This window comes from Thamnophis elegans, chromosome 11 (genome assembly GCF_009769535.1).
Source record: "Thamnophis elegans isolate rThaEle1 chromosome 11, rThaEle1.pri, whole genome shotgun sequence".
NCBI classification, from domain to species: domain Eukaryota; kingdom Metazoa; phylum Chordata; class Lepidosauria; order Squamata; family Colubridae; genus Thamnophis; species Thamnophis elegans.
Window position 1 is genome coordinate 46,385,857 of NC_045551.1, and position 27,998 is coordinate 46,413,854.

Below are 27,998 nucleotides of genomic sequence, written 5' to 3' on the forward strand. Positions count from 1 at the left end.
AACGTGGAAAGCAGGAGAGGCTACTGTCAAAAGTCTCCGCCCTTTTCCGCCCGCGAAGGCGCGCTAAGGGCAAATGAAGCCGAGCTGACGAAACAGCGCCCGCACTTCGCTCCGAATTCATTCCTGCTGGTTTGCGGCTCTGCAAAAGGCGAGCGGAGGAACGACGTTTCCGACTGAGGAAACCTTCGCGGGATGATGATGATTGTTATTGTTATTATTGTTGTTGTTTGTTTTGTTGTTGTTGTTACTTTTTTAAAGAAAAAGTTCCCCAGGACGAGAGAATTTCTGAATTTCACGGAATTCTTCTTGTGATCTGAACGCAAGGAAAACGCTGAAAACTATAGTAAAGCCCCACAGCAGGTTGTTCTCCTGGGAAATGACTGTTAATTACTCAAATCAGAAGAAAAGTATAAGATCAAGTAAAAAGTTGGTCACATTTCAGCCTCAGTCCTGGACTGCATCAACAGAGATCTCGTTAAATATTAGTATTAGGATCACGTTAACTATATATACTGCCTTGGTAAGGCTACTTAGAATAACAGCCCAGAATCATCTGAAATGGTATATAGGTCCTCCTGCTTGAGCAGGGGGCTGGACTAGAAGCCCTCAAAGGTCCCTTCCAGCTTCTATTCTATTCTAATCATCTCAAGGTGAGATGGCCGGCAAATAAATTTAATAAATAATTTAAAAAAAAGATTCCAGTTCTGATATAAAAAAGACACCAAGATTCAAGGAAGAGCGCACAGAAGAGCAACAAAGAAGAGCAACAACTATGATTAGACTATTATTACAATATTTGCCTGAATGAAGGCATAGTTTCTATCATGCCTCTTATGTATCTGACCCCATGTGGGTATTTTATAAAATGTAAGAAATCAATTATTTCACTGATTTCAGTACATATCTGCATCCCTTCTTAAGTTTGGGAAATAAATGTGAATGCGTTGTTTTCATAAAAGAAAGGCTAAAGACACCTTCAAGTCTAATTCAAATCCTACTGATGATGTGAACAGTCATAAAATATTACATCCATTTGCTGCTGGTTTCTCACGCAACATTTTACAACTTCCCAGTCTGCAACCCTATACAGTAGTAGTTGCCATCTCAATACAAAGGTACTATTTGCACTAAGATACAAAAGTAGTCCTCGCTTATCCGATTTAGCAATTTACAATGGTATAAACAAGAGCTTGTGACCAATCCTCACATTTATGACCACTGCATCATTCCAAGCCACATGATCATCATTTGTTTGTTTCCCAACTGGCTTTCCACAAGTAGGGTTAGTGAAGAACACAGTAGGAACATCTCAAGTTGCAGTCATGTGGCATCTCACTTAACAACCATAGGTGATTCACTTAACAACTAAATACAAATGGAGGTTGTACGCCCATTGTGCTCCAGTTGGGGTCACATAATTTTAAAAGAATTGGAAAGGACCTTGGAGGTCTTCTAGTCCAGGGGTGTCAAACTCAAGGCCTCTGAGCCGGATTTGGCCCGCGGGGCCACCCTGGAAACAGCGCGCTGGCCTGCATGCGGCCCTCACAAGCTCCGTTTTCGCTGGCAGAGTTGCAGGAGGCTGTTGCAGCCGAAAACAGAGCTTGCGAGGGTTGTGGGTGGCCCTCCCAAGTTCTATTTTTCTTGATAGAGGGTTGCAGAAGCCATCACATATGAAAACGCAGCTCAGGAGCTCATTTTCGCTGACAAAGTGTTCTCGGACCACCACAGGTGGCCGGACACAAATGACGATGAGCTGGCCACGCCCACACCAGCCCCCTGAGGTCATTGTGGCCCTCAATGAAATCCGAGTTTGACACCCCTGTTCTAGTCTAACCCCTTGCTTAAGCAGGAGATCCAATATCATTTCAGACAAATGGCTGTCCAATCTGTTTTTAAAACTTTCAGTGATGGAACACACACAACTTTTGAAGGCGAGCAGTTCCACTGAGTAATTGTTCTCACTGTGAGGAAATTTCTCCTAGGTTGGATCTCTCTTTAAGGTGTGTTGAAGAGGCGCCATATGGGGTTGGGGAGATTGTGCAGAGGGGCACAACGGTACAGGGAAGTGCAGCAAATGTTGTGGAAATTGTACAGGAGTTTATAAGCGTTAGGTAGGGAAATATTTTTGAAACAATGATAGGCTGTCTAGTTATTTTAATAAAGGCAACGGGTCAGCATCCTCCAAGGCAGCACATGTAGGCAGCAGGTTTGCAAAGAGATGCTGGAGGGGAATGTGTGGCAACCCAATCAGCTACTCTGTGCTCAACAACTATTCTTGCAATACATATTCTGGCTATGAAAAGATTTGCGTTTTGTGTCCAGGTAATTTTTTTTCTGAAAGTATCTACTTCCAGTCTATCCTAGTTCACTGGTGTCTAAGAAATTAAGGTGTGTTTGATTCATTTCAACATTCACTAGTTGAGTTTTCATGCTTCCTAGGTTCCTTGTTCCCATTGAACTTGCAGCTTCGGATTTTCTTTTCAGTTTTGGTAAAACCAGCAACTGGATGTGCCAAAAAATCCTCTACCCATGCATCCCATGGGCAGCCTGCCCCAACTCAGAAGCTGACCAATGTCTGACCTTGGACAATGTTTGGCTGAGGTCCCTACAGCCTGTGGGTCAGACGATCAAGTAGAAAAAGGGAAAGCTGGCCTCTTTCTGCACGGTTGCCCCGAAAGGCGAGTCTTCACTAACAACGTGGCTCCACACCACATTTAGCCACCGATTCATTTGGGACGGGTTTACACAGAGGCGGCTTCTGCATCAAACCAACTCTGCAAATCCAGAGCATGCACCCGGCCGCGCTTGACTTCCTCGGCAATGAACGGCGGATCCGAAATTAATCCCAGCCGCACTTCTGGAATTTTACTCCCGGAGGAACAGAAGGGGCTGCTTTATTCTTCCGCATCCCGGTCTTTCTCCCGGCCACGAGATCAAAGGCCTCTTCTTGCCTCCGCTTGTTCCATCACGCCTGGGGATAATCGGATTGGAGGAGCGGAAGGGAAGGGGGGAAGACGGGCGGAAAATCGCCGAGTGCCCGAGCATCTTAAGGCGGGGGGCCGTGCGATCGCTTGCGGGATGCGCAAGAGCAGGAGGCGGGGTTGGGCAGCCGAGGAAGCCGCTTCTCTGGAACGTCGGCTGATCCAGGTGAGGCGAGCGAAAGGGGAGCAGCGACCGGATGGATCGCCGCATTCGGGGGAGGGAGAGCCCTTCAATGCGGGCAATCAAATGGCCTGGGGTGTTGATTTATCCCGGCTCTGCCGCCGGCCGCCCCCTTGCAGAGCTCCGGGACGGGATCTTCCCGCATCTCAACCAGCAGAGGGAGCCTGTTCTGGCTCTACATCCCCGGCTTTGGGAGTGCGAACCCAGGAGGGAAACGGGGCTGGCGGGAAACCCGTTTGCTTCGTCTCTAAGAGCCTGGGAGCCTCGGCTCTCGTCTCCTTTTGCAATTGGGCTTGGCTTTTGGGATAAAGCTTGATCTCGAGCAGGTCCTCCCTGGCTTGCTTCGTTTTCCCAACTTCGCGGGAAAGAAGTGCCTCGAATCGCGGTGACTTTTTTTTTTTTTACACCGCGATTAGAGCCATACGCCATGCGGCTGAGCTGCATATTGGGTCAATATTCATTTGGCTTTTTTTTTTTAACGTGAGCTTTTATTTGATAAAATATAATATTGTGGTCGCTCCCTTCCATTTTAGGGGCATCCACTGTTATGAGATTGCAACTCATTTTGTCAGAGATAGAATTGTGTGAATATCTGTAAATACATAACTTACATACGTATATGTATATGACTGTAATCACATAATCACATTGAAGTCAGAGGGAGATGCTAAAAGACGATTTAATTTATATTCTATAATACAGAAATCCTCACAATAATAGGCAACTGGCTTATCAGCAAGCCACAAGTTAAATCCAAATTAACCAACCATTTTCCTTGTGTTAATTGTTGGAAATGCAAAGCAAGGGAGGTAAGTAGGGAGCCATAGGAAGCTTGTTTTTACATCAATGATAAGGTTTCCCTTTCCTCATAATATATGACTGCATCTTAAACGTTGTTGAGTGCCATTGCATTGAAGGATTATTATATTATTATATGTCAGATGCTACAGATGCTATACACTTCCCAAATTAGGAGCGATTATGGTGCTGCCAGTGCAAAATGGATGCTTATAGGAAAAGTGATGCTTCCAAAGACAAATCTAGTGATAATCTCCCTGAAATTAGGATTAAGAGTTGGTGATGCTTGCGTTCAACTTCTCTGGGCCCCCTTTTTCTTGATCTGAAGCCTCAATGGGTAAACCAAAAATTAATTGTTTTTACACATATATTTTTTTACCTTTACTTTTGGGTGTGCCAAAGTTGAAATTGGCAATTTTGCTTGCATTTGATTCAAACCTTTAAATAGAAACCAGTGATTCCTCCTAGTTGGGTAACTTTGCATGACCAGGGTATAAAGTTTACCCTGCTCTAATGCAACTGAAATTTATTTTTATGACAGGGAGTTGCTAAAATGTTTACATCTCTGTGTGTGGGAGGGTGGAGATTCCCCCCCTGCGAAGTAGGCCAGCCAAAGCCTACCTGGAGCCCCTAACCGTCTGGATCCGCAACAATTTGGATAAAAAAAACAGCAGGGAGTTTCCTGCTTCGTTTTGTTGCCATCCAGCGGCCTTCCAGATTTTCTCAGCCCGCCTTGGCAGAGGGGAGGTTGAAGGCGAAGCTCGGTTTCTGAAGCAGCGTTTTCCTCGCCCACGGGCGCTTGAAGGCGTGGGGCCTTCACAGACGCCTTCGGGCACCTGAGATCGAGAAAGGGAAAACTGTGGGTGGCAGCGCGGGACGCGCCCGCTTGCAAAAAGTGGGGGAGAGGGGAAAGGAAAGGGAGGATGCCATGGCGGGAAAAATGCCCTCGGGTCGGGGAGGCCTGTTCGTGGGCGGTTAGCAGGGACCCCCTCCTCGCGTGAGACTCCAGCAACGCCGCCTCGGTTGCCGCGGCAACGGGGAAGACATGCGGCGCCCGCCAGGCCGGCGAAGACACCCCCGCCAGGTGGCGGTGCGGGAACCCCGTTTCTTTCTGTCCCAACAGGCGGACCCGCCAGCTCGGATGGCGGCGGCGGCGACCTCTCCGCCGCCCGGGGCTGCCCTGCCTCCTTTCCAATTCCGCTCGCGGCTCGAAGGCCCGGATTGGCGCCGCCTGAGCGCCGTGGAAGTGGACCGCGTGGCGGCCGAAGTGAACGTTGCGGTGCTACAGGAGCACCTGGAGCACGTCACCTTCTGCAACGCCGGCCGCGAACGCTGCCCTCACTGCCAGGCGCCTGCCGACCCGCTGCTGCTGAAGCTCCTGCGCCTGGCCCAGCTCTGCCTCGAGTACCTGCTCCACTCCCAGGATTACCTCAGCGCCCAACTCCGCGCAGGGCAGGAGTTGCTCCGCGCCGCCGACGCTCACCGCGACCTGCTGGCCAAGGATGTGGCCCGCGGGGCCCAGCAGATCCGGCTGCTCAAGGAGGAGTGCAAGCGCCGCAAGAAGATGATCGCCACCCAGCAGATGATGCTCCAGGCCGGGGCCACCTATCACCAGGTGGGCTGGCAGGGTGGACAGAAAGCTTGGCTCCTAATCGAGGAGCTAGTGATGGATTTGGGGAAGTGGGGTACTAATACAGGTAGTCCTCAACTTACAACAGTACGTTTAGTGACCTGTTGGAAGTTACAATGGAGCTAAAAAAGTGACTTATGGCCTATATTTGACTTACATTTAATGACCGTTGCTTATGACTTACATTTATGATCTTGGCAGCATCCCCATGGCCACATGATCAAAACTCAGATGCTTGGCAACGGCTTCATATTTATGACAGTTGCAGTGTCCTGGGGGCTTGTGATCAGCTTTTACAACCTTCTGACAAGTAAAGTCAATGGGGAGTCCGGATTCACTTAGCAACCATGTTATTAACTTAAATGCACTTAACCGTAGCAAGGAAATTCATAAAATGAGGCAAAACTCACTTAACAAATGTTAACATAAATTAACATTTAAATTAACACAGCAGCATAAATGTTGGGCTCCATTATGGTCAGAACTCGAGGACTACCTGTAAAGGAGAATATTTGTAGCCCAGGGTTGGCCTGAAGGGTGCTTGGTGTTCTCTGAGCTTGGTTGTTTTCTTTCAGGCCTTTCATTACCCAAACAAGGTTAATATCAGTGCAATGATGTTACCTAGTTTGGGTCATGAAAGATCTGCAAGAAAGCAACCGAGGTCAGAGAGCACCAAGGACCCCTGAAGTGGGATATGGCCAAATCTGGTGGAGCTGGAAAGCTAAGCAGGCCTGACTTGGGTTACTTCTTGGAGGCAGCCTTGGGAGGTTGAAAAACATGTCCCATGGCAGCCGGCTTGCCAACACAACTGACATGTAGAAGTTGATGTGACCCAAAGGGCATTTGATATTGTTATGTCCGTATGAATGGAGGATTAGTATCTCCGCCCCCCCTCCCGTTTTTTGTGGAGTGGGAGTAGACTTGGTTGTGAGCTTGAGGATTTGAACTCAGTATGGATGGTACTGTTCTGAATATGTGGGAAAGCCTCATTACAAGTTAGTCTTTTGCTTTTGCTTTGATACCTAGGAATAACAAATGCTGTAAATAAAGCAAAACAATAAAGTATTGGGGACTATTTTTGAAGGTTAAAGAAATAGTTGTTGAGTTTTGCCTCATTTGATGACCTTGTCACAGTGTTTAAGTGCATCATCACTTAATCCCTGTATACATTCAAGAATGCGATTCTCCTAAAGTTATTAAATTACGTTGGTGGGCTAATCCTTTCTGTCACTTCTTTCTGCTTGCAATTTTAAAAGAGTAGCCCAGAATTGTTGACTTCTGCTTACCTTGCCCATTGGCAGAATTTCAGACATTTCTGAATTGTTCTATAATGCCTCTACTGTATAGTCTTTGTACATTGCAGTAGAATCCAGTATTCAGTTTCATCTGCCATAACCTGTGAATTATGCTAGCTTGAATATACATGATAATGATAATATACAGGTACTCCTGAACTTACATTAGTTTGAACTTACATTGCCACTGAAAGAAGTGGCTTTTGACTGTTTTTCATACTTATAACTAAAGCAGCATCCTCATGCTCACGGTGTGACATCAATGGAGCATGAATTGTCTAGTCACTATTCAATTCCCTTCTGTCCAAGGATTCTTTCAAGATTAACCCATATCAACTGGGTACTGCCACCAGCTGTCACCAGTAGTGATTTAGAAGAATTAAGTTTCTTTTTATGCATTGTACTTTTAAAAGCATATGCTTGTAATGTTTGTAATATTTATACATTTTAATCACAAGTCTTTTTCAGTCCTTTTGTTTAGGGATTGAGTTCCCTGCACCATACTACCACCATTAAATTACTTAAATGGCTCTTGTTTTCAGAACAAAACTGTCATTTGAAATAATGACATACATCAAATCATACAGAGATAAAAATAAACATACTGAGATAAATTACTTACTTTCACAGATGTTGTTTAACCAAACTTTTATTTTACAGTGTCAGTTTTGTGACAAAGCCTTTATGAACGCTTCTTTCCTGCACAGTCATTTGCAGCGTCGCCATTCAGAAGAACCAGTCACTGGTAAGTGAAATCTGACATCCAATCCATAATCTTTCTTGTTCAAAAAAAGCAAACAAGTGCAGTAGGTGCTATTTAGAGAACAAGGAGGAGAGGTTGTTTAGAGAGCCAATTCGTTATTAGGAAATCCAGCACATTTGTTACTTCTTGTCAATATTCAAGAACCTACTAGGGCCCTTATTAAGCTAAAGAGAATTTTACAAATGCAGCTTGTACAGTTTGTATCTATAAAACATTATGTAACTTTTAATTTATTTTTTTTAGGTTTTATTTTTAGTGAGTTTTAATTTTTTGTTTATGTTCAGAGGAAAAGATCTACAGCTAATCCTCAACTTACAACCGTAATTGAGTCTGGCACTTAAGGGCATAAGTCATTATGGTTGTAAAGCAGGTCATCACATGACTGACCCAATTTCATTAAGCAAATATATTGTTTGCGATAGGCTTTTGTTTTCTGGATAATTGGACATAATTTCCTTTCCTGCAATGTAACAGGTAGCAACTTTTTTCTATGACATAATTGCATATAATTTTCTGAGACATAATTGGACATAGTTTAAAAGTATTTGCATAAATCAAGTGTAAATCAAAGATATTCGATCTGTTTTTTACTTCTTCAACAAATTGTTTTCTTGCCATTACTGCAGCTTCTGACTGGTTAAATTGCAGTGGATTTGTATTAAGGAGCTAGCTCAAAAATAGATGATCATACGTGATATTTAGGAGCTTAATTGCCTTCTCAGATACAGTTGCTTTTCTTGCAAGAATTTAAATTTAATAACACAATAGTATGGATAAAGAGAAACTTAGGTTAACAGTTTTAGATTGCAAAAAAGTCTTTGCTGCCATCTAATGGTCCTATGGTTTTATGCAATCTACATCTGCAATTTAACATTTCTAGAAAAGTGAAAGTTGATGTGAAGAGCATTGCCTCACAATATTCCTTACACATATTTGCTTTTCTCTGTAGGGTTGAATTTTTAGCAGGAGGAGGGATCTGAATGGTTCAAAGTATTTGCATTGAAGACTGATTGAGGTTATCACAGATTATTTACAGACTATGATGTCATCAGGGCACTCGGAGCTTAGTTATTATTCATTTATTATGTATATGTATAAGAAAGAGGAAAGATTTCATGAAGTAAAATAGAAGAGTAAGGCTGTGTTGGTCCTGGGTTCAGTTTGACAGGATGTCTATCATAAAAATTATTCAGCATTGTGGCTAAAGAGAATTTGGTCAAAATGGTTGAAGTGAAATATGCCAACTTTTATTTTATCTTATTTGTTCACTAATGGTGATTATGTTTTAAGATTGGATAATACTTCTATATACTGTATATACTCGAGTATAAGCCTAGTTTTTCAGCCCACTTTTTGGGCTGAAAAAAGCCGCCTCGGCTTATACTCGAGTCAGTGAAAAATTTGCCCGAAATGGAGGAGAAAAAGGGGCGGGGCCATGCCGCTGGGTGACACTCGTGAATGGCCCAGTGCCCCTATGAGTTTCCCCTCCCTCTGTGTCAGTTTGCCGCGCAGCGCGCACCGCACCATCCCCCCTCCTCACGTTCTAATGTAATGCAGGGCTGTCTTACGATTCCCCTTCCTCCCCCTCCTGCCGCTCTGCAACGATGTCCCACCTCCTCCTTGTTATGGCAAGCAGCCACATAGCGATGTCCCACCTCCTCTGGTACAGTGATCCAATGATAGGAATCACTGTGCCGTGTGTCATAGGAGGCGGGACATCGCTCCCGCGGCTGCACGGGACATCATCATCACAGCGGGACATCAGCATCATGAGGTGAGTGAAGTATTTCATTGAATACACCGCTAGTTTACTGTTTTTCTTTGAAATAAATATTCAAAAACATTATTGGTATCTATTTTTATTTTTGAAATTTACCGGTAGCTGCTGCATTTCCCACCCTAGGCTTATACTCGAGTCAATAACTTTTCCAGTTTTTTGTGGTAAAATTAGGTGCCTCGGCTTATATTCGGGTCGGCCTATACTCGAGTATATACGGTAATGCTATTTGCGATGGAATTCATCTCTGCTGAGGAAGGCGTTACTCCTGTTCCTTTCCTCCCATTACTCATTCCAAAAAGAAGAACAGGAAACCTGTGGCCCTAGATGACAACAACTATTGGCATGTTTAATGTGAAAAATGGTGTGAGGTCTAGTACAGGGACATATAGAAAAGTCCATTCTGATCTAGGACATGGCTGGAGTGTGTTATATTTGGAAGAAAAAGTGATAATGAAATGAAAATGATAATGAGATAATGATTCTCTGATAATGTGAAACTTTCTTGCAGGCTAGTATTTGCAAAGTACATTGAAGTAATGATTATAAAAGTACCCTGTAACTTACTGTTAAAGTAACTTGGGGGAATCTCTGTTACATTCTTTAGATGGTAATGTACTGAGGAAGTACTTGGTATTATAATCCACAGGAAAAAATAATGCTTCAAATGTCTGTGTAAGTAGAACTGCATTTCTATGAAGTATATTAACAAGCACTATCACCATTATACATTCTTTGAAGCAGATCGGAAGAAAAAATCACATACTTATAAACTGCAGGAGGAGATCAACGAACTGAAAGAGCAGTTACAACTTACCAGGTCTCAATTAGAAGCTGAACAACATGCCCATGTAGTCAAACTGTCTAAGGTAGGGGACATTCTGTAAGATGCCATCCAATTATACCTTACTAATTAAGATTATAAGTCTAAACCAATATCAGCATTCAAAGAAGAAAATCAAGACTAGCCTTGTTTGATATTTTTGCACTTTACAGAGTGAAATGTAGATGGAAAAATGATTGACTGTTTTAGACTTGGTGGTTGCATATGAAATCTGCACTTCTTTTTTATGTTCTTTGGGAAATTTCACAGAATTGTCTATCCTGCCCATAGATTTCATCAAAAAGTTGTTCTAGCAATGAGCCAGGTTAAAAGGATATACAATATACATTTTCACACATCACCATTTCCATTATCTCTTCCTACAAACCTTTTTTCACTGATCAGCAATCCTCTAGTTAGATTGGAATATTTTACAATCCATATATCACATTAATTTATGATAAGGTTTCATTGGTTTGGAATAAGCATCATGATCAAAAGGCAGGAATTTTAGAAAATGACTTTCTGGAATTCTTAAAATAGCTTTTTCATTCAATTTCAGGAATATGAAGATCGCCGATCCAAAGAGGAGGAGATTCGGCACTTATTTCACAAATGGAAAGACGAAGAAAAGGAGAAATTGGCCCGTGAACTTGAGAAGGTGAAAGAGATGTTTATGAAGGAATTTAAAGAATTAACTGCAAAAAATTCAGAATTAGAAAATGTAAGTAGCTGAGAAATTGGATGGTGTACTCTATAGAGTAATATTGCAGTTTTATATTTTAAATATTGGAAAGGGTGTAGAACTTTATAAAAACCTGAGCTTACTGGTTGTCCTTCAGCCACAAATTCCTTCCTTTCCCATGTACCCCTATTCCTGCTATGTTCAAGCCGAGGATTATTTTCATATGCAGCTGCTAAGATTGTCCATCAGAACCCCTTCAATTGGAAAGGATATCACTTCTCTTCCCCTTTTGCCCCACATATTCATTACTTTCCTGTAAAGTTTCTAAAAATGTGGCTTGAACACCTATTCCTTTGAACTTAAAAACAAATAATTGTATTTTATATTTGTGGGGTGGTTTATTATTTAAGTAATTAGAGTTCAAGAAAATGGCTAAATTTTGGGGGTTGGTGGAGATGGCAAAAAAAAATACTTTGCCTTTTAGAAGTATTTCTAGCAGAATATGCCAGCTTATTTATTTTTCCAAAGAGAACTTTGAATTTACTCTGATTGCTGCTGTTGTATCCCTATTAGCATTTGCTAGAGGTACAAAAGTCCAACCAACATCTGAAATCCAATTTAGGCACTTTAAAAGATACCGTTGAATTAACAGATGAGAAACATCGGATTGCTGTGGATCATCAGAATGTAATGCAGCTTCTTGAAAAACAGGTAATTTAATACAAATGTCAGGCACTGTGACTTCAGACTCCAGATTTAAACAGGGAGAAAGAATTTATGTGCATTTGGTCTTCCCTCACGTCCCTGTAAGATGAACACATTTCCAATCAGTTTCCAATAAAGCCAAGAATGAGCACATTGGTTGGGGATGATTGAGATTGCAATTCATTTGGGGACATGGATGAGTGAAGGCAGAATTAGATCTCTCAGGAATGCTCAGATTATGTTAATGTATTTTCTTCTAGATTCAGACTCAGTTGTGCTTTAGATTGGTGAAAGGTGGTTTCAGCTTTTTGTCTTTTCTAGAATGTGACAAAGTGACGTGGCGGCTCACTGGCTAAGACGCTGAGCTTGTCAATCAGAAAGTTCAGCGGTTTGAATCCCTAGTAGAGTGAGCTCCTGTTAACTATCCCAGCTTCTGCCAACCTAGCAGTTCGAAAGCATGTAAAAATGCAAGTAAAAAAATAGGAACCACCTTTGGTGGGAAAGTAACAGCATTCTGTGCGCTTTCAGCATTTAGTCATGCCGGCCACATGACCACAGAGACGTCTTCAGACAGTGTTGGCTCTTCGGCTTTGAAACAGAGGTGATAACTGCCCCCTAGAGTCGGGAACGACTAGCACACTTGTGCGAGGGGAACTTTTACCTTAGAGTGTGGTATAATATATACCTGGGTTGGATGTAATATTTGTCTTCTCTCATCTGAATCCAGATTCCCTCTCCTTAATGCCATAAACTCTGGGATATCCTTCTCTCCCTTCCCTCCCCTGCCCCCCCCCCCAAAAAAAAGGTTTTCCACAAATTCTTGGAATTTGATTTTTGATAAGTAGGTATTCTAGACCCTCAGAGCCAGGTGCATTATTAGGAAGATCCCAGACATTAAAATGACAAACTAAATTAGTTCATAATGTCTATTATGGTCTCAAACTAAGATGGTACAGTAGCTTCAACATGAACATGAAGTGATCTAGGCAATCAACTTGGGCACAGAAAGCAAAAGTAATTTCACAGTGTGATTCTAGTTTCAGATAACCTGTTTAATTTTACTTTCTTAATATAAGCAATGTAGACTTATTTAATAACTGCCACAGCATGTTTATTTATATTGTGAGTTTGACACAAGTTGATAACTTGGATTTCAATAAAACAAAATTAAGCAATATAAAGTTAAGACTTTGTTCAAAGTACCAATATCATATTTGTTTTATGTAGGAAGCTAAGTGGTCTTCTAAGGTACAAACGCTTCAAGAAGAACATGAAAATGAAAAGCACCAGGTAAATCTGAATAAAAGTTTCCTACATAGAAAAAAATAATACAGACATGGTAAACCATTCAGAATGACTATTTTAAATCCACCTTGGATTATGTAAAATTTCACTGATTCTCATGCTGAGTACCGTATTTTTCGGAGCATAAGACGCACCAAGGTTTTGAAGAGGCAAATTTTAAAAAAAGTTTTTGCACTCTGCAAACCTCCCAAAAACAGCCCGTTTCCATGAAAACGGCCCCGTTGTTCTTTTTTAAAAGGGTATAAATAGCTCTTAGGAGACTTGTAGAGTGTTCCGGGGGGGTGGGGGTGGTGGTTTTTATTTTATTTTATTAGACTTATATACCGCTTCATAGGGCTTTCAGCCCTCTCTAAGCGGTTTACAGAGTCAGCATATCGCCCCCACAGTCTGGGTCCTCATTTCACCCACCTCGGAAGGATGGAAGGCTGAGTCAACCTTGAGCCGGTGAGATTAGAACCGCTGAACTGCAGATAACAGTCAGCTGAAGTGGCCTGCAGTACTGCACCCTAACCACTGCACCACCTCGGCTCTTATTTCTGCCCTCCCCAGCCTCCAGGAGCTCTCTGAAAGCCGCCTACAAGCTATGCATGGTCATTTTGGTGAAGGAGTTGGGGTTTCAGGAGGCAGAAAATTCTGTATTCAGTGTATAAGACGTACCCAGATTTTCAGCCTTTTTTGAGGGGAAAAGGTATATCTTATATGCCAAAAAATATGATAACTGCATGAAGTATTCACATTCAGTTCTTTTATTGAAAAATAAGCTACAGCATGCAAGAAGTATGCTATTACAAGAATTACTTTGAAGTTCTTCAGTTACATTCAGATTTGTCTCTGTGAACATATGAACTGGTAAAGCCAAGAATTCCAATGGAGAAACATCTTCCCTGACAGAAATCCTTTATACATGACAAAGGTTAAAAGAAGTACAGAAAGTAAAGGGTAAAAGTGTGTATGTGTGTGTGTGGTTTTTTTTTCATAGTTTATAAGATAGATAAATTCATGGTTTATAAGATAATTACGAACAAGGTAAACTTAGGAATTTTGACAAAATTTATACTTACATATTTTTTTCTTGCTTCCAGTGGAATAGGAAGACTCAGGAAAGGAGTTTTACAAATGGAGAAATGTGGAATGATGTGGTTAAAAAGAGTCACCTTAATCAGGATACCAATCTTTTCCTCTGAAAGAGTATCACTGCAAACTATACACTCTGTTATGCCCATAATGCATTGTCTAGTTTTGGTTGATTGTGACAGCTACACAAATCTTCTGTGTGTCATCACAAACCTGTTGAGTAGGATAGGCACCCTGATACTCTCTAGTTACTATCTTGAGGGCCCTAAGTTGCCTAACCGTACCAAAGAGCACAAAAGTATCATAAATTAATGGATTTGCTAATTCCTTAAGAAAATAAGCCTGTTTCGTAAATCTAAATTATTTATCCTAAAAGGGAAATGTCTTGATTAACTTTCCATAGTGCATATATTTCTATTTTCCTAATGCTGAAGGGGAAGAGAGTCTGCCCTTTAATCTTTTATGTCCAAAAAAACATTGGGAGGAAATTAGATCAGTAATTTTATATTATAAATATATAATAAGATACATAAGATAGCATAAGATAAACATAATGATTCTAGTTAAATAGACATTTTCCATATTTAACCTATTCAGCTCACATCTCAAATTGAGAAGCTTAAAGCATCAGTGGCTGAGGAACTGAATATGAGCAACATTTTCTATCAGAAGAGACTAGAAGAACTAGGACAAAAGCTGCAAGAACAAAATGATCTTATTATTATCCAGAAAAATCAGGTCTGTTCCATGTATTAGTGCCCTTCTAAAATGCCAGAGCATAAGCAAAGGGACCTTTTTTATATGAAAAAATACGGCTAGAATTTCAGTAATTACATAAGTAAATACTTTCTATCCTTACAGACTTCTCATTTTGTGTTCTTACAATCAGTGTTTCTTGTTCCTTTAGTAGGCCTGCAAATCAGCAATAGAGCATGGCTGCTGAAAGGTGAATACATGTTTAGGCTGCATCTGGGCTTTGCTTTTCAAAGAATTAGAAAAATGGAAGAAAATGTGCATAAAAGAGAAATACAAATTTAGGGCTTAGGGAGCTAAACTCAGAAGCCAGAATTTTGATGGACCACTATCAAGAAATCTCATGGCCATGAAGTCACCAACACTAGTTTGTGAAGGAGACTTTGCTTATAATTGCAGTTGGCCATGACAAAAGGTCCTTTTGCCACTGGGCCAGACTTGACAGTAATATATTCAGCCAACATTGAGTTCATAATAATAAGGAATAGTCTCCTCTTTCTTGCCACCTATTGTATGTGCTTGTCTTTGTGCCTGGGACCACTTAAGAGCAGTTCATCTGGAGGGGAGACTTTGTGCAGCGAGGAGTTATTGCAAAAGCATCGTATTGCTTCCCATCTGTTGATGAAGCCCTATCACTTACCTGGAAGCCTTACTTTATCAAAATGGCAGATTCTTAACTAGCACTGTATAAGCAAATTCTCATTTCTGCATCACTATCCATGTTTTCTAACCCTGTAATTTCAGATAGAAAAACTGGCTTCAAAAAAACCAGTAGAAAACTTAAAGTTATCTGAAGGTAAGTAGGACTTTTAAGAAAGAAAGAGTTTAAAATGTGGCACAAATACTTTTTTAAAAACTTTATTACAAAACTGCTTTTGCAGGAAAAAAATACATATCCTTGTTTAGAAATATGTGCAGTTTATTTTAAGGAGAGGTTTGACACTTATATCCTCTCATATTTTTGTTCCAGTGAAAACTTCAGCACAAAATTTTCAACCCAAATCAAGCCCATCATCCATGCATGGTAGGTTTCTGTAATAGACGTGCAACTCCTTAGGTATTGTCCTGTGGGATAATAAGTAACAACTAAATTTAATTAATGGAACAATCTTTTTTATTAAGCTCTCCTGAAATATATTGGAAAAATCAGTCATTGTATTCATTGGCATAAATGTAACTTGCTGACATTTTCTTTCTGTACAATAATTGTTTCTATTTAAAATCAAAATTGAAGGATTTTTAACTAAGAGCATAAAACGTGTTGTAATCAAATTAATTTGTGGCTGGCTCAATAGATTTTGGAATTGAAGCAGAAAATCAATCCGTTCTCCCAGCTGTAAGACTGTTATCAAAAGAGCGTCCAGAATCTGCTGTCCAAGGTTAGTTTATATTAATCTGGGATAAGCACCTTGAATAAAATTGGTAATAATAGGACCTTTTAAAAAACCCACCTAATTGAAATGTGTTTTTATCTCAAGAGATTTTTAAATACGCAAGAGATGAGAGAAAATGGATAGGCTAGACAAAGAAAGCGCAACGTAGTGCTCCCAGGGACTGTACTATGCCTGCAGAACCATTACTCTCATTTTGCAAAAGGCTCTGGGTGGATCTGGAGATTTATTTCATTTGTAACATTTAATTGCTTTTCTGGTTGGCCAGGAGCACTTCAAGGAGAAACAAGCGTGTTTGGAAAGGAATGATTCTCAAAGAGAAAATGAAGAGGGTGGGGAGGGAGTAAAATGGGTGGATTTATTGCTAAGAAAAAGGGAGACTATTCAGAAGAGGTCCCAGCCCCACCTCTGAGGCATATTCAGGAACAAAGCAAGTTATGTATCATTTTGCCTCAATTGTTTGCTTACTATAAAAAAGGGGGTTTGCTAGGGTAGAAAATATGTTGGCTCATTGGACTGGTTTTACTGTATATTCAGGTACAAATTGCAATTTCTGCATTTATTTATAAAATGGGTTTTATAATGGGTTTTGTATATTCCGGGTACAAACTGCAGTTCTGCATTCATTAAATAGTTTTTTTTGCTAGAGTAGAAAATATGTTGATTCAATGAACTGACTTTACTGTATATTCAGGGTACAAACTACATTTGTACTTGGTACCTTGTGGACGAGTTGCTTGTATTTCAACCTCACCAGTTTGCATTTGCCTTTCTATGATAATTCCAATTTATGGAATTGCTATGTGGACAATTCCAATTTTAGGCAATTTATGTCCAGGGAAAAATGCCCAGTGTATCAATATAAATCAAAGAATTGTAAGATGGGATCTCTCTAGTATCCCATACAAAAGTTCATGATTATAGAAGTATAATCTCCTTCAGCACCAGGAATTGTATCACACGATAACAGCACCAATTCAAATAATTGGATTGTTTGGATCGGACATTTTAAGATATGGGGAATCTTTTATCTGTCATTGTGAATAGCTATTCAATTTGTACAGGTATCTTATTTTTTTCCAAATAGATCATTACTTGTAGTAGCAGCTTCTGTTTCTTGAAGCTACCTTTGAATAGCAATTTAACCTGTGCTATTTGTAAACATACAAAAATGTCTAAATGATATCACAAAGTTCTCAGTATTTAGTATTTCTTATTCAGTTTGGACATATTTGGGTTTTGATCTGGGTTATTTTATTGGTGATTGCCTATTTAAGTAGCAAAAAGCCTTTCTACTTCTGTATGCCTCTCTTCCTGCACTTTCACATTCCTCCTGCCTTTTATAGTTACTGCTTTAAAATCAGATCTATGAACATAGGTATTCATAACAAATGAAGAAACTTAATTTGCTAGTGGCAACTAACTTTTCCAGCTTGTGACGCCAGGTGCAAATAATAAACTACTAGGTTTGTATTGTGCCAATGCATTATTATTCGCAACTCCCCAGCACTATAATGTGTGAGTTTATGATTGCATTTTTACTCTCCGATAGAATTATATTATTAGAGTAATGATTGTTTTGGAGAAAGGCTATTTAACATGATTGCCTGATATGTATGGGGCTGTCCCAGCATATAGGTGATCTTCATATACCTGTAGTCATACTGAAGGCTTCCTGTATGGAATCCTGAAGGAAAATGGCATACTGAGAGCGTAGAATTTCTTGATGACATTTTATTATAATCAGTAATAAAGTTGGCAAAGATTAGATTTATAATGACTGTATCTCTCCCAGAAAAGCTGGAATCTTAAGATGGGTACCTTGTTTCCCTGAAAATAAGACCTCTCTGGATAATAAGCCCAATCGGGCTTTTGAGCGCATGCACTAAAATAAGCCTTCCCCCAAAATATTGCAACATAGCAGCAGCCATGAAGTGACCAAGCTTGCCACTTCCTGTACCTCAAAAATAATAAGACCTACCCGAAAATAAGGCCAAGTGCTTATTTGGGGGGTCAAAAGAAAATAAGACCTTGTCTTATTTTTGGAGAAACACGGTAGATGCAAAAGCAGAGGTTTGGATGGTTTTTTTGTTGAGCATAGCTGCCATAATAACTGGGACTTTGGTTGTATCGTAGAGCAACCAAACAAGGAAACAGCGTAAGTAGATGGCACAAGTAACTATTCTTACCTGCAAAGTAGTGTCCACTTGACTTCTTGATTTATATTTAAGCTGGAAAACTGAAGAAGAGATTCAGTTATGAAGATTGATGCTAAATGCCCATGACAGCAATATTATTCTCTGAGGCAATTTGCACAGTACAGTCCATTGAAGCTTTTGTAAAATGTCTCACTTTGCTTTGAACTGTTACTAGTAAAATGATACTTTCTTTGATAGATCAGTGTTGTGATATGAGCACAGGGACCATATGTGAGTTAGAAATAGCCAAAGAGGTTTTACTCAGTTTTCTCATTTACACATAATGGCCCAAGCTAAAGTAACCATCCAATTTAGAAAAGCTTCAATGGACTGTACTGTGAGAATTGCATCAAAGAATAACATTGCTATTATGGCTTACATCTCTTGGGAGAAGTAATTCAGGAATCAATTAATGCATCCTTAATACAAGAGTAGAGATTAAATTGCCTGCTTCTGCAATCTGACTGAAATAATGTATCTCCCCACTGCCCCAATATCTGTACATGGTGTAGGGGCAAAGTTCTAATGTCTGTTGGATTATATGATGGCAGGAGGAAAAAATTAGAGCAAATTTCTTAATGGCTTTTTTTTAGTTTAAATCCCAAAACATAACATCATCCACTTAACCTGCAGTTTGTGATTAGAGGTTGAAAAAAAGTTATGCGTGATAATAAATATTTTGACAGGTGCATGTAGCTGGAGGCAAATAACAATTTGCATTAAGTTGACAATAAATAATTGCATTTGATTAGGTTTTAATCACCAAATAAATATGTATTACGTACGTTTCCATACTTTTTTGAATTGTTCTCATTCTCTGGGCTTTAGCTTTACCTGTTTTTATACTGTCTGTCTTTCTGTCTCTCCTGCTATTCATGTCTTTCCTCGTTATTAGAACAGGCCCTTTTGGTACACATGCTGGAGCCCATAGAGGAGCTTCCAGAGAATGAAAAAGGTAATCAACAGGACCAATGGAAGTTTTTGTGGCCTAAATTCTTCTTGCATGATGTGTGTGTATGAGAGAGCGAGAGACATGAGAGCAGTGTCACATTTCTTCTACCAGAAGACCCAAAAAGTCTTATCTCAACATTTTCAGATAGCCTCAGTGTTTCTGTGATCCCTTTGAAAAGTAGCTTCTCCTATTGCTTGGCTTCCCTTTTGCCAATTAGTGTCCACCACTATTCTCTCTAGGATTCTGTTTTATTCATCCTTATATCCAGCCTCCCATGAACTTTCTTACACCTACAGACAATTGAGTCAAGGAAAGTAGGCCAAGCAGTTTCCTTGGTTTTGAATTTCTCTTTATTGGGGGGGGGGTATTGTTGGAATTCTTTGTAGTTCATTTGATACAATTCTTAGCTTGTGTGGCTTTCAGCCCACTGTTTAAACATACTTCCTGTCTTATTTAGATTTACAGTTGTCTTCAAGAAGTCATAGAATTGTAGGGTTGGAAGGGACCTTGGAAGTCTTCTAGTCTAACCCCATTTGAGCAAGAGACTTTATACCATTCTGGACAAAAGTCAGTGATTAAGGTTATTTATTTATTCAAGTTTCTCTATCGAGAGTAGTTTTGAAATAGTTGGCTACAGATTGGTCCTCCAGAAAAAAATAATAGGTGACATAGATGTTACAATAAGTAACAATGTGCATGATTAACTATATTCACTGAACTACCTGTGTTTCCATGAAAATAAGTCCGGGTCTTATATTTATTTTTGCTCCAAAAGATGCATTAGGACTTATTTTCCAGTAAATATGGTACTAGATTGGCTGACAGTCTTAACTTGGCCTTATTTTGGGCATAAGGCTTATATTATGAGCATCCTGAAAAATCATGCTAGGGCTTATTTTCCGGTTGGTCTTTTTTTGGAGGAAAACACTGTAGTTATTATTAGGATTCTGTGATCACATTATATGTTTATCTACATTGGTTTGGATTGAAAATTATTCTTAAGAGTAGGTCCACTAAAATAATAAATACCTTTTAATGGATTTACTCTATCTATAATTGATACCTAATGCATAACATGATTTGTCAGATGCAGTTGTGACCAAAAGAAAGAGTTGAATTGTGGACTTCTGTAGTTGGCCCAGTTATATTTAAAATTAAGTTATTGCTTTGCTTTTTGATATAGAAACATTAGAATTTGTTAGGCAGAAAATTCAGGTGAGTGCATAATACACTGCAAATATTTTGATGAAGCGTGTATTGATTTTATGATGTGATTTTTTTAAAGAAAAATATCTGGCTTGTTTCAGAAATAGAAAAGCAAGTGCCCCCAAAAGGAAAGAATACATCTCACGTGATAAAGACCTTGAAGAGTGATCCTTCATTAACAAAAGAGCTGAGAACTGTTTTGGAGCAGACCCTAGCAGAAAAGTTGGAATCCTTGGGAATTAAATCCGTAAGATCACTTTAAATTGTTCAAATGAGTGAAGGAATGTTAATGCCTTTTTCAGAGCAGCGATCTTTAGATGTGCTTGCCTGACATTCTGAACCTTGTGTCACGCAAAATATTGCTTTTGAATAGGAAAAATGCGAAAGACAGTATCTTAGCACAGAGGTAGTAAAGTAGTGATGTACATCTGTAACAAGACTGTTATATGCTCAAAAGTGGAAAGACTCAACACTATGTAGGAATGTCAGATGATGGAACTGGCAGAGATGACTAAATAGATTCTAATCAAAAGAGAGAAAAACTTTATTATTTCCAGTCAACCTTAAATATATTGGTTTTCTCTAATAGACTTTTTGCATGAAAAAGAAAAATATACAGGGTTCCATTTAGCATCCAAAATTAAATCGGAGTCCAAGGCAAATATTGTTCAAAGTTCCAATTTATTAAGAAAGCCATGTTGGCACATCTGGGAAAACCCGAATTTGAAAGCTTCCCGGTTTTCCCCACCCAGTTGAAAATTCAAGATCTTGCCCCCCACCCACAAGTCCATTACATGGTCCAATCTTCCACTGCCATGCTAGCAGTTCCACCCATCCAGTTTTGGTCTGGTGCAGAGGTGCCGAGACAAAGAATGACCTTGGCTTTCTAGAAAGAATTTTGTTATGGCTACATAGCATTTAGCTCCGTACAATCCCCCCTCTCATTTTCCCACAATAGAAAAGGCATAGTAGAATAATAGAAAGTGTGGCAGGCCAAAGATCCAAAAGGAATACAGATGCAGGCCTGACAGGAAGCTTTTTTCCCCCTTCCTCCCTCCCTCTCTTCTGCTTCTTGTCTTTGTATTGTTCCATCATTTCCCATGAATAATTTATATTATTCCCGAAGAAATAAAATTATTTTTAATTTTTGTTAATTCATCTTATCCAGGGAGTACATGGCATCCCAAGTGATCATCTGAACAGAGTCTTAATATCTGTTGAGACTGCTAGAGAAGAGAGAAGGAAACAAGTGCCTGACATTCAGCACATTCGAGAGAAACTTGAACGACAAGTCAGTTTCAGAGTTGCTGAAAAATCATCTTGCAGCAGATTTCTTTCCAACCCTCATCTTTCTTCAGAAGGTATGATCTTTATTTATGCTTGGGTCAGATTTAAAAGTTTAGCTTTGCTATCTGTAAATGATTCCTTAAAATAAACGTGGGCCAGTTCGTATGTATAACATGACTGTAATACTTACATTTACTGATAACAGGCAGGTCTCAATTAATGCTAATCATAAATCCCATGAAATCATTGTGTCATTCAGATTTAAACATTTCCAAGTTATATGGAAAATAGGCTGATTGGTTCTAGCTTGACATAAATAGATAATGAAAAATTATCAACATGATTTTTTATACGCTTCGTTAACTAAATATAGCAGTAAAGATTAAAAGTATACACTTACAACTTCATTTTTTAGCAAAGCCACAGTAGGTATAGAAAGTAAAATAAAAACAAGAATATTCTTCATATTATTCCTACTTTAAGATGTATGGACTTCCAACTTTCAGAATTCCTCAGCCAGCATTCTGAGAGTTTAAAGTCCAGTATCTTAAAGTTGCTCAGATTGAGAAACATGAGGAAGGAGACAGTGACAGGAAATGGTCCCACAAAGGGGGAATGTGGGATCCTAAAGAGAGCCTGTGATTTGGTAATCTAGTGACTTGATAGGGTTAGTGTAATATTTGTAAGCAAAATGGAAATACTGTTTTTTTGTTCTTTTATGTGACATAATTTCAGAAAGTATTCTTTTGTAGACAGGGCATGTGGTTTAAATGACACCTTTCTTATCATTACATTACAGCTAAACACAGGACAACTCGCTTAGGAACTTCATTACCAACCGTTTTTCCCAGGCCAGTAAAACGTTCTTCCTTTGCCAAACATTCACCCATGCAAAGAACTTTGCCTGCTGAAAACACTTCGACCCCAAAGTAAGTTAAAAAATTCAGGTAAGATATAACTTGCATGCTTTATGAGTAGCTGATAGTGTTGTCTTCTTGGTGATTTATTTATTTATGAAATTTATTAGGTTCCCATCTCATGGTTCAGGTGACTCTTGAGTGGCCCATTGATGATCAGGAAGTAATGGTGGGGATTACTAAATTATTATATTATTTCCTCTGACCTCATGAAAACAGACATTTACATTTTTAAGAAGAGCAAGGGAATAGTCAGCTTAACCTTCATATCAACCAACTCTATAAGCCAATGGCTCCAGTGAGGAAATTCAGGAAAACAAATGGCAGTGTATGAAGTATGCATCTTACTAGCCAAAAGAAACTGCAAATATTTGTTTTCTCTTCCTTCTAGAACCAAGAAGAATATGTTGAAGGATGACGTTTCTAGAAAGCCACCTAGTACGGTGTAAGCTGCCTTCATTTTGTTTTGCATGCTTTGAAATAAGAATTCTATTGGACAACCAAAAATTAATTTTGGAACAAATTGGATATACAGGTAGCCCTCAACTTACAACAGTTCATTTAGTGACCATTCAAAGTTACAACGACACTGATAAAAGGGACTCAGGACCGTTTTTCATAGTTACGACCTTTGCAGCATCCCCATGGTCATGTGATCAAAATTCAGTTGTGAATTCAGTTGCTTGGCATTTACGACTTGCTGTGTTCCAGGGTCACATGATCCCCTTTTGTGACCTTCTGACAAGCCAAGTCCATGGGGAAGCCAGATTCCCTTAACAACTGGGTTTCTAACTAATCAACTGCAGTGATTCACTTAACACATGTGGCAAGGAAGGCTGTAAAATTGGGCAAAGCTCACTTAACAAATGTTTCGCTTAACAACGGAAATTTTGGGCTCAATAATTGTCGTATGTCGAGAACTACCTGTGCCACTTTGCCTAAAGAAGTGTAGTGTAGGCTGATTGGAGACAAGGACAGCAAAAAGAGAAAGGGGAGCAGAGGGTTGGACAGGACATTCTGCTTCTGATCCGAAATCTGTTAATCTTCTTCTGATTTCTTGACCTCCTAAAATGCTATTTGCATACTTCTGGATTCATAAATTACATTGAATATTATACATAACAGGAACAACCAATGGTTATGATTCAACTACTTTAGGTCATCTACCTTTTAATTTGAATGGAATTAAGTGAATTAGTTGGCTGAAATCTATATGTAGCTCATCATTTTCCAACCTTGTGCCTTTGAAATAAGCTGGAATACAGGTTATTTCACTAAAAATCATGAAAGGACTTAATCCAGCACCTTTGGAGAGCAATACTTTGGAAAAGGCTGAAATAGAATTCTGCCTAAATAGTAAAAAAAAATAGTTTAACTAATTCTTATTTTTATAGAGTGGGTTTATTCTAGATCAGAGGTGCCAAGCTCGCAGCCTGCGGGCCAGATTTGTCACATGCTGGCTTCACCCCGCCTGTTTTAGCGAAGGGGGGAAAAGTCCCAATATGTCGACACTGTGACAACACAAATTTGACACTCCTGTTCTAGAGTTTGCTTCATTGCTCTTATGATGTAATAGTTATATATCTGCCTATTGATGCCAAAATAATCTTCCAATAAAAATGGGTACATCTCCCAATTAGCCTTGCTTTGATAAGAGAGTTGCTAAGGAACTGTTTTAGGTATAATGTTTGCTAGATTATCGATTCTAGTTTTATTATAGAAAGTTAATTAATAGTAATAATTCTTTATTGCCAGTGCACAACATATGTACAATGAGATTTGGTTGAGCTCCCTCAACCAATATTTTTAAAATTGCTGTAACTGGAACAGCTTAAATTCATGGATGAATTTTTGTTTTCCCAGAACTTCTCCATTTAGCTCAGAAGAGGAAGTGGAGGAAAATGACATCAGGCACTCCTACATCTCACCTGAATTAGCTCTGCATAAGGCATCCAAGGACCACAGCAAAGACAATTTGCCAAGATTTGCATATCGGAGTGATGTAAACATCCCTGAAGATGAAGTAGATCTTAAGCCATCCAGAAGTACAAAAGCTAATTATGTGGGCAGTACTTTGGGGGGGGGAGCTAAAAATACATGGCACATGTAAGGGAGGAGAAACTGCCTTTAAAAGGTGGGCAAGCTGAAGCAGATGAACCATGTCAGAGAATTGGAAAACAATTCCTAACCTAAAGGATCCTTGTAAACCACCAAATTAGGACTTTTAGAAAATAGAATAGAATGAATGAGCTGGAAGAGACCTTGGAAGTCTTCTAGTCCAGCCCTCTGCTTAAGCAGGAGAGCCTATACTATTTCAGATAACTGACTGCCTAGTCTAGAGGTGTCAAACTCGCGGGCCGGATGTGTCACGTGCTGGCTCCGCCCAGTTTAGCGAAGGGTGGGAAAGTCTTGGTATGTCATGTGATGATGCCGTGACGACGCAAATTTGACACCCCTGGTCTAGTCTCTTCTTGAAAACATCCAGTGATGGAGCGCCCTTGAGGCAAACTGTTCCACTGGTTTATTGTCCACCATTAAGAAGTTTCTTCTTAATTCCAGGTTGCTTTTTTCTTTGATTATGACTTGAGAGATTGACAGCTGTTTTAAGGTTTCATCATTATTTTAGGTGGGAGCTAATCAACATTTTATTAAGTCTAATTTCAGGATTGGAATGTACTTTAATTTTCCAGATCAGAGTTTGGGTGATAATGCAGTGAGGCGTACAAAATTGGCTAATCTCTGCAAGTGTTCTTTTCTTCTACTTTGCTGTAATTTCCCGTCCAATGTCAGGATAGTGCAGAATTATTGATAGCCATATTATCCTGGTTCTGCTGTGTGTACTTGATGCCTAGAATGTAGTTCCGAACAGCTGCCTTGGATCTAATTGTTTTCTTCCCTATTAACCTTTTGCCAATTAATGTAAGGTTAATTTTACTTGGGCTGCATTTCATATGCCCAGAAGAAATAAATTTCACCATGTTTATTTCATAAAAATACACTTCTTGTGTATTTTATGAAATTAAAATATACAATAACTAAACAATATTCATTTTTGAATATTTCCTTAATTTAAAATCTGAGATGGTACAGCAGTGGGACAAGTTTGCTGCGATGGCATACAAGGAACAGCAGCCAGCCGTGTTTTATATGGGGAATGAAAGGGGGCAGAACACGGGCTAGCGGCAAAAGTAGAAAACCACCTTATCAGCAAGATGGTGTGTAGTTTCACAACCCAAACCAGGATAGTCAAAAGTCTGCTAGTTTCGAAAGGGAGCCCAGATTTCAGCCATGGAAACTTACTGGGTGACTTGGGGCCAATTTTTTAGACCAATGTATGTTATAGTGTTATTGTGGAGAGAAAAAATGGAGGTTATTCTTTGTATGTCTCCTTGAAATGCTGGAAGAAAGATAGGTGTGGGTGTAAGAACTGTACAGTGTAGTCTCTGGACTAAGTCTTGTTAAAGAAATGTTGAGAGCGGAGCAGCTACTGCCACTGTGTCTTCAAATATTTGTTTTATAAACTGTCTTCTATCTTGATGGGTTTTAGGCTCTTTACTTCAAAATGAGATGGATGAAATGGAGAAGTTTCTTTTGAGCCAAAGAAAGGAAAGCAAAGAAATTGGAGGAATGAATGGTGGTTCATCATCTATTCAAGCATGTGCCCAAGGAGTAAAGGTATTTCCCAAATCAGATTCTAGGCTGTCCCGCTAAATGTTTTCTGGTCCTATTGTCCACACTTCCATTTGACTCCGATGTCAAGTGGCGTAATCATAGAACTGTAACTGTGTGATTGCAAAGAGCAACTCAAACCGTCAAATCCAGAATCCTCCATGCAGAAATCCCTAACATTTCCAGACTTTGCTTATACACACCTAGTGCCATGGATCCAACAGCTTCTATTGTTGTGGTTCCATGATCACCCTGGTCTTATTATTATCAATATTTTTCCTAGCAAACCACTACCAGAATTAAGTTCAGAGCAGTAGAATCCTACATACAGCTTGTATTTTGTATCCACTGGAATTCTTAATGTAGCTTTAATGAAACATTATTTTCAATGGAGAATAAAATACATGTTCTTCCCAGTGTAAACGAATGAGGTACAAGTAGAAACATTTTAACAGTGCTGCATTTTTTAAAAAAAAGAATTACAACTGTAATATCTGATAGACAGTATTCTGTTTTGCTTTCATCATACTCATTCTACCTCCTTTCAGTAGAGGTCGCTGTTTTTTTTTTTAGAATAACAGTTTTTTCTATCTATGTTGATACAATGTTCATGTTTAGTAATGAATCAAGAAAATATACATTATTATACTGTCTCCTCAAATAGTTTTTTTAAAGCAGGAAAATAAAATCATTGTTTTTCTGCATTACTCCTGAGAATTCCAAATGTCTTTCGATAGTCTGATGTATCTCTTTCATCTTACTGTTTTACTGTGTTGAAAAAGATTGAGAACCATCGCTCAGTGAAATATTGCTAAGCATTTCCTAAGTTGAAGAAATTGCTGTTATTTCTTTTTATATATAGTTTACACATATTGAAGATGAGGATGACTGGGATTTATCATCTCTGGAAGATGAAAAACCTTTGAAAAATGAGAAAAATAAGAATGTACGTGCTGTTGAAAAGAATGATCCAGGTGCTGTGTCAACGACCCATGAAGGGGGAAAACCAATAAAGGATGAAGGTATTTTCACGCTAGAATTGCTGTGTTATATTTTTCCTGAACAATTTGAAAAGGGAGGGGGGTGTTAATCTAGACCTACATCTACTGTGGCTGTGGATACTGTTTATATAGACCTATCAGTTACATGATAGCTTAGTTTAGGAAGAGTTCCTATGGCAACAAGATGTACAACTCTCCCATTGCAGTCATTGAGAGCATGGTGAGAGTTTCATGAATTTCCTAGCTTTGCCCAATGGCACTGATTCCAAAGCTGAAGAGTTCCCACATTGGCCAACTATGATTATGGGAGATGGCATTTAAACCAAAAAGATTTAGACTGCATAATAATGAAAACCTATCTTAAGTGTAAAAACAAAAGGTGGCAGGGAATGAAAGCATCTTTCTCACTGAAAAATAATCTTTTGAAATAACTGTTTTCTTTTTAAACAGGACGTCAAGATTCAGATATCTCAAGCTCACCGAAATGCAGCTTGGTCACTGTTACAGATTGGAGTGACTCTTCGGATATTTGATTGTGCAAGGAGGTTTAATCTGATTTCTGTCCTTTTTTCTTACGGTGCACTAACAAGGAACTTTTCTTTACAAA

At 39.3% G+C, this 27,998-nt stretch overlaps 1 protein-coding gene across 2 annotated transcripts; it reads left to right on the plus strand.

The window, feature by feature from the left end:
- The first annotated feature begins 5,095 nt into the window (after positions 1 to 5,095).
- DZIP1 (DAZ interacting zinc finger protein 1) lies at positions 5,096 to 27,992 on the plus strand. 2 transcript variants are annotated; one of them, XM_032226740.1, is made up of 17 exons: positions 5,096 to 5,575; positions 7,546 to 7,630; positions 10,167 to 10,294; positions 10,811 to 10,972; positions 11,507 to 11,644; positions 12,866 to 12,928; positions 15,515 to 15,566; positions 15,741 to 15,794; positions 16,066 to 16,149; positions 20,619 to 20,764; positions 21,686 to 21,878; positions 22,604 to 22,733; positions 23,113 to 23,166; positions 24,585 to 24,766; positions 26,269 to 26,396; positions 27,253 to 27,412; positions 27,842 to 27,992. In XM_032226740.1, the coding sequence occupies exons 1-17, from the start codon at positions 5,102 to 5,104 to the stop codon at positions 27,922 to 27,924; spliced, it is 2,316 nt and encodes a 771-aa protein (XP_032082631.1). In that variant the 5' UTR covers positions 5,096 to 5,101; the 3' UTR covers positions 27,925 to 27,992. The 2 variants fall into 2 exon arrangements, with proteins under 2 accessions (XP_032082631.1, XP_032082632.1); XM_032226741.1 differs by having other exon boundaries at positions 10,170 to 10,294.
- The last annotated feature ends 6 nt before the right edge of the window (positions 27,993 to 27,998 follow it).